General features: G+C 42.1%; 1 protein-coding gene across 1 annotated transcript; it reads left to right on the top strand.

The window, feature by feature from the left end:
- Nucleotides 1-327: 327 nt before the first annotated feature.
- habp2 (hyaluronan binding protein 2) lies at nucleotides 328-6049 on the top strand. Its single transcript, XM_048233518.1, has 13 exons — nucleotides 328-492; nucleotides 864-906; nucleotides 1273-1356; nucleotides 1593-1703; nucleotides 1885-2001; nucleotides 2284-2400; nucleotides 2676-2832; nucleotides 3048-3148; nucleotides 3520-3778; nucleotides 4036-4178; nucleotides 4823-4957; nucleotides 5222-5364; nucleotides 5708-6049. Exons 1-13 carry the CDS (start codon nucleotides 421-423, stop codon nucleotides 5867-5869), a joined length of 1644 nt encoding a protein of 547 aa, XP_048089475.1. The 5' UTR covers nucleotides 328-420; the 3' UTR covers nucleotides 5870-6049.
- The last annotated feature ends 790 nt before the right edge of the window (nucleotides 6050-6839 follow it).

Here is a 6839-nt window from a genome sequence, read left to right as displayed (position 1 = left end):
AAAAACAATAATTAACAAAAGGATTAATTTGATTCAGCATTTACAGAGTGCCTTGACAATTACAGTTAACTGCATTGCGATAACTGTCCTACAATGATGATTGGGACACTCCTCATATACAAGTAAATGTGTGGCAGCGTCAAGTCATTTCCATGAGCAAAAGTAATCCTGTATTTGAAATATCTTCTGTGGCACACACAAGAAAATGCTGAGCCTGATCAGGTATCAGCTTCATTTACTTTTCTAAAGTCCATTGACCCTTCCTAGCATAGCTGTAGGTTGGGATGGGATTTGGGGGCAGTGGTTTGCGGGTTGAGGGTCAGAGTGTTATCGGGCACAAGGGGACATCTGGCCAGCAGTCGGTCTGTGGGGTCGATCTGGTGAGAAGCTACGGTCTATCTCTCTGTCTCGGCAGAAGCCATGGGTCCTGCGCTGCTGCTGCTGCTGCTGCTTGGACTGACCCTGGCTAGTCTGTCTCCGTCAGCAACTGGGGTGAGTTGCGGTGCCGATGCAAATGATTCAAAGAAACTTCCCAAGATTATTTTATCATGGCAATTAAATAGCTGCAGGGTTTTCTCTCTCTCTATCTCTCTCTCTCTCTCTCTCACACACACACACACACACACGCACACATTTTAGTTTTACATATTCAGTACATTCATGTATGATGTTGAGCTGATCAAGCAGATCAACAGCTTGGTCACCATCAGGAGCTTAACAAGAGAGTATATATATATATATATATATATATATATATATATATATATATATATATATATATATATATATATATATATATATATATATATATATATATATATTCTATGAATATATCAAAACTTCCTGTTTTTCTTCTTGAACAGAGTGTCCAAGGATCACCTGACCACCATGCCTCCATAGATGAAGGTATGACTTTTTGACCATCAAATATTGCATTTGCACAGTAGACTCTGGAAAACAACTGTTCAATTGCTCATTAAAGGAGAAATCTGGCGAGTTTTCACATACTGTAGATCTTGTTTCTTCACCGAGTACTGTCGGTACGAAAAAAACTAAAACAATCGATTTTACCTAGCTCGTGTTGTTACAGTCAGTAGCTAATGCAGCCAGGCAGCTACAGTACTACACTCTGGGGGCATGTACATGGGACCTCACAGACATGCCCCCAGAGTGTAGCTCTGATATCATTCATTTATTTATCATTGCATAATATTATTATATCATCCTGTCATTTTGTGAATTGTATACTTAATGCTGTATTTTCCCCTACAGATTATGCCTATTATGACTACACTGAAGACCCCTCGACGGGTGATTATGACCTGAGTTGGCTTACTGAACTGTTTGATGTGCTTGGTAAGCCTACTCATCTGCAGACCACTGATGTGGTGTTTAAAACCTGGGTTAGTGTTTTGCGTATGGTGTGTAGAATATAAGTTATCAAGGTCCACTAATTAACTGCCACCCATATGCTATGGCTCAATTCAATGCAGAACAAATTAGCACTTATACCAGAGACCAATTCCATTTCATCATCATGCTTTTCTGCAATGTGTAGGCCTACTTTAAATGTATTGTTTTTTCTTACTTAGATGAGTGTGACCCGAATCCATGTCTCAACAATGGGGTATGTAAGAATTTGGTGGATGGTGGATACAAGTGCTCCTGCCCAAGACCTTATAAAGGCAAACAGTGCCAAGCAAGTAAGATTTTTCATTAATTACGTTTCTGACACTAACAATGCTCTAACTGAACAATATGGGATTTTCAATGATATTTTGCTTTTATGTTTTGGGTGTTGTTTTTTCACCATTCCGATATCTACAGATCATAAGGACCGCAGTACTATCTTTTTTTAATAACACGTTTACCATGTTATATCAGCTGAGGATCCCTGTAAGAAAGCCAAATGTGGCCGCGGAGAGTGCGTCCTCACACAAACGGCTCCCTTCTATGAGTGCAAATGTGATCCTCCCTTTCAGGGACCAGACTGCAGGAAAGGTAGGCATCCTACAAGCAGTGATTTGAGTACAGATCCAACTATGTCCCCTAAATGTCCTGTAATGTCCAGTAAATCTGCTCCTGTAATGTCCAGTAAATCTTTGCACTGCTGAGTTTAGCTGATTGTGCTGTTACCACTAAGATAATGGAAGATTCAAGTCTAGACCAACATAATGAAATCTATGCACAATGTCAATGATGAATGCAATGAATCAGGGGTAGGAGTAGGAGGTTCTTACAGTGTTGTTGAAGTGCCATCTCAGGGGAGTGTTGGTCTTCTAGCTTCCAGGTGCAAACCAAATCCCTGCATGAATGGTGGTACCTGCAAGAAAGGACGAACCCGAACCAAGTTTGAGTGTGCCTGCCCGGCTGGCTACAGTGGAAAGTTCTGCCAAGTTGGTAATACCTCAACCTGTTCTACACCAGACTCCTATCTGACAGGAGATGTTAAGAAAACTTATGTATTAGATCTATACACAACTTGTACTTGTCTATTTCAAAATGTAATCATAAGACAAAAAGATCAATGCTTTTGCACACACTTACAGTAAATACTACCTGCACTGCAAGTACAAAAACAAATCAATAAACAGTTGCATAAGAAAAAGTGATGCAGTTAAAAAGTTACTGAGTATCAGGCTAAAGCACTGACACTATCTTGGAAATGCATACAGGGCCTAACGACTGCGTTGAGGGGGACGGCGAGTCATACCGGGGCTTTGTGAGCGTGACTGAGGACGGAGTCAACTGTCTGCCATGGAACTCTCACCTCATCCCTGGTGGAGTTCTTGACGATACTATCGATGGACTGGGACCCCACAGCTATTGCAGGTCTGCTGTAAGATTGTGTGTGTGTGTGTGTGTCAGGGTTGTGCACAATTTGAATTGCAATTCTGCTTCCTGTTTGCTACCTCAATTGAAATGCAAGTGAAATTCAAGAATTGAATTGGAATTTAAAAGCCAGTTTCAATTAAATTCTGGAATTTTGCACAAGCCTGGTGTGTGTGTGTGTATGTTAACATGTGCCTCTTCTTCTGCCCTGACAGAAATCCTGATGGTGAGAGCGCCCCTTGGTGCTTCATCAGAAAGAAGAAGAAGCTGGACTGGGACTTCTGCAATATCAGGAAATGCTCAGGATCAGACATTGGTACATTGGCACACACACACACACACACACACAACTGACTGAATGATTGGAAGATTGTTGATTGACAGAAGTATCTTCTACAGAAATCAATAAGCCGTGCAAACAGCAAAGTTCAAACCTTCATCGCAGCTTTGTTTATAGTCCTTATACAATGAGAAAGTGCGTCATCATGAGAAGATATGATTACTTTTTTTCAGTGTGTGTATTGTTGCAACTCAGTATTTAGCTGTATTTCCAAAACATTTAAACACTTCATAAGCTCAGATTTACTGTACATCTCACTGTGTAACATTATTTGACTCTCTCTCTCTCTCTCTCTCTCTCTCTCTCTCCCCCATCCTCCTACTATCCTCTTTCATTCTTTCACACAGTACCCACAGTCCCTCCCACCATCCCTGTCATCAATGAGGCCACAGACCCTCCCTCCAGTGGTCAGTTTGCCCAGTGTGGAAAGCCCGAGCCTGGCCGCGCCACTGCCCGGATCTTTGGGGGGAGGAAAGCCCTGCCTGCGGCCCACCCCTGGCAGGCCTCTCTGCAGATCAAACCCAGGGGCTCCTTCTCGCCCTTCCGTCACTCATGCGGAGGCATCCTGGTGGGATCATGCTGGGTCCTCACTGCTGCACACTGCATGTGCGTATATGTGGCCTCCTATCAGCACCGCTCTGACCTGGCCATGCTTTTGTTTGAAATTGCATGTGTGTGTGTGTGTGTGTGTGTGTGTGTGTGTGTGTGTGTGTGTGTGAGAGAGAGAGTCTACAACACATCTCTGTCTCAATTCAATTCATTTCAAAAGTGCAAATTTATTTGACCATTTATTTTTCAGACTGTATCACCATTAGTATTTTTTTGGCATATGCTTCACTCACTTCTACTCATTTGTGCTGTAGTAATCCCATGGACGAGATGCAGGTGGAGTTGGGTGGCATCAACCTGGACAAGACAGAGGAGTTTGAGCAGATCATTCCTGTTGAGAAGGCCATCATTCACGAGGACTACAGGGAGGCCCCTGACGCGCTCCATAACGATGTGGGTGAGTCATACTATGAACAGACTTAGCAAGACAGACACAACGTAACAGACACGTGTGTATAGATCTACTCAGCGGTGCACAAGCCTTAACCTAGCACTGCCATGCTTCTTTCAAAGAAATGCAAGTGCCAGCGTACAGTAGTTCTGCCAGGAAGACTCAATGCTACATCACTCATTCATTCATTTCTCTTGACCAATCACCAGTCTACATCGGTCTTAATAATGACTCAACTCATGCACCTGCCCTGCTAGGTCTTTCTGGTTGAACTAACAGAACGCCTTTAGAATGAATGAATGAATGAATGAATGAATGAATGAATGAATATCTGGTTGCATGAATATGTGGATGTATTTACAACACACCACATGATTGGCACAATGTATTCACAAGTCAACTTTTTTGCTGCGGAAGGGGCGGGATATGTGTAGACAACTGGCATATTGGCGTTACAAACTAACCCCATGCATTTCTATGGAGGATTCTTTAGGTGCTGTGTCTCCTCATTAGAAAGTCTCTGGTTGAACTCACAGAATGCCTTAGAATGAATGAATGAATGAATGAATGAATGAATGAATGAATGAATGAATGAATGAATGAATGAACAAATGAATATCTGGTTACATGAATATCTGATTGAATTGCAGCTATGCTGAGACTGAAGGGTCCGAAGGGCCAGTGTGCCAAAGAGACCAGGTTTGTGAAGACGGCCTGCCTGCCTAGCGGACCGCTACCGGACTCCACTGAGTGCTCCATATCGGGATGGGGGGCCACAGAGCAAGGCAAGCCAATCCTCCCCTCCTCACCCATTTACCACAAACATGAATGCAGACAGATCGGTGGTACAGTCACATAGCAAACCTTTCTTGGATAATTCAATATGAGGCATAAGATTTTTGTTCATCAAATGTATTTCAGGAAGATATATAGCAATGCTTTAATTATATATAATTATATTAATAATAATATATATATAACATTATACATTATAATAACATTATACAGTATGGCCTCTTAACTCTTTTATTCTCTTACTCTTTAAACAGATGTTTACAGCAACCAGCTGCTATCAGCCAAGGTGCGTCTGATTTCCAAGGAGCGCTGCACAGCTCCCACCGTCTATGGCACCAGGTTGGATGAAAGCATGATCTGTGCTGGAAAGATGGAAGGAGGGGTGGACTCATGCCAGGTGTGTATGTGTGTGTGTGTGTGTGTGTGTGTTTGTGTGTGTGTGTGTGTGTGTGTGAAAGAGAGTTTATTTTTTATGTATGCATGCATGTTAACTTATTTGTCAAAAGCATGTTGATACCTTAGGGGAATGTACTACCAACTGCAATGATCTTTGATTATAACTGCCATTGTTTCTCAGTGTCAATTTAAGATGGCTGATAATCATTATGATACACATGATGAAAATGAATTGAAAATACATTTCCAGAATTTCCCCACTGTTTTCCCCACACACTTAAAACAGATACTCTTATTTTGACTGAGACGGGGAATCTAAAACAGTCCCATATTTCTGTTGACAGGGCGATTCTGGTGGTCCTCTTGTGTGTCAGAAGGATGGGACCTACTATGTTTACGGTGTCGTGAGCTGGGGAGATAGCTGTGGGGTGAAGAACAAGCCAGGGTTATACGCACGGGTCAACCACTTCATCGACTGGATTGCAGCTAAATTACTATCAGACTAGTGGCACAGATTAGTGTGTGTGTATGTGTGTGTGTGTGAGAGAATGTATTGCAGCAGGGTTACTGAAGCCATCAAGCAGTTGCTGTTGAAAAACATTTCTTTTTTTAATTTTAAGTTTAATGAAGTTTGTCCTAAAGCTGAACTGGCAGCCAGACATCCTAGTAAAAGTCTGATAAAGTAAGTCTTCAAGCAAGGCCAATCATTTAAAAGCATGCCACAAGGGGGCGCAAGACACTTTGCCGGTGCTCACGTTGACCAGTGCTCTTGTGAGACCATAATGCCTGTCATGCTCAAAGTTGATCTTTTGTGAAATGATACATTTACATTTTGTTCAGACTCACTTACGGTTCCCACACACAGTTGCGTTCCGTCAGCGCATGCCAGTGGATGTTCCCGACGGTAGCTATGCAAATGACTTAAGGTATAACCGTAATTTGATTGGCTGGTGCTGTATATTGTTCACTTGTTCGTAATTTGATTGGCTGGTGCCGTCATTCGGTGCAGCAAAAGTTGAACTTCTCAACGTGAGCGACGGGAGCAACGTGACGCAACGGACCCACAATTCAGTTCGTCAACGGATGGCGTAAGCCCATGTAAAGTGAACGGGATGCGTCTCCAGCACTGCAACGCACGCAACTGTGTGTGGGACCCGTTAAAACATCTGGTATCATTCCAAATTATAATTTAAAAAAATGTAATTTGAGTCATTTGGTTTGTTAGTTTTCACAAAAAAAGGGGTAAGCTTTTTTGTCATAAATATTGATTCTATCTTAAGCTTTTCTCTGATATAAATATCTAGTTCTCTCAAAATACTCAAAAGTACCAGGTTAAGGACACCTGCTTACATAATACAATCTCTCTTTCCCTGATGATTTAGGTGGTCAGTTTATAGCCCTGAGCTCTCAGTGTATGCCACGACTCTTGCACTTAACTTTACACACACACAAATACACACAAAGAGAGAGCGAGAG

This window comes from Alosa alosa, chromosome 22 (assembly GCF_017589495.1).
Source record: "Alosa alosa isolate M-15738 ecotype Scorff River chromosome 22, AALO_Geno_1.1, whole genome shotgun sequence".
In the NCBI taxonomy this organism is placed as follows: domain Eukaryota; kingdom Metazoa; phylum Chordata; class Actinopteri; order Clupeiformes; family Clupeidae; genus Alosa; species Alosa alosa.
Note: the sequence above shows the minus strand (reverse complement) of the source record. Positions and strands in the feature narration are given on the sequence as shown.

Bases quoted from the DNA above. Each gene is read 5' to 3' on its own strand.
- habp2 (XM_048233518.1), top strand. From the start codon at position 421: ATGGGTCCTGCGCTGCTGCTGCTGCTGCTGCTTGGACTGACCCTGGCT. The intron at 2,833-3,047 runs GTCTGCTGTAAG...CTGCCCTGACAG, and splicing joins GGACCCCACAGCTATTGCAG to AAATCCTGATGGTGAGAGCG. The intron at 3,149-3,519 runs GTACATTGGCAC...TCTTTCACACAG, and splicing joins ATGCTCAGGATCAGACATTG to TACCCACAGTCCCTCCCACC.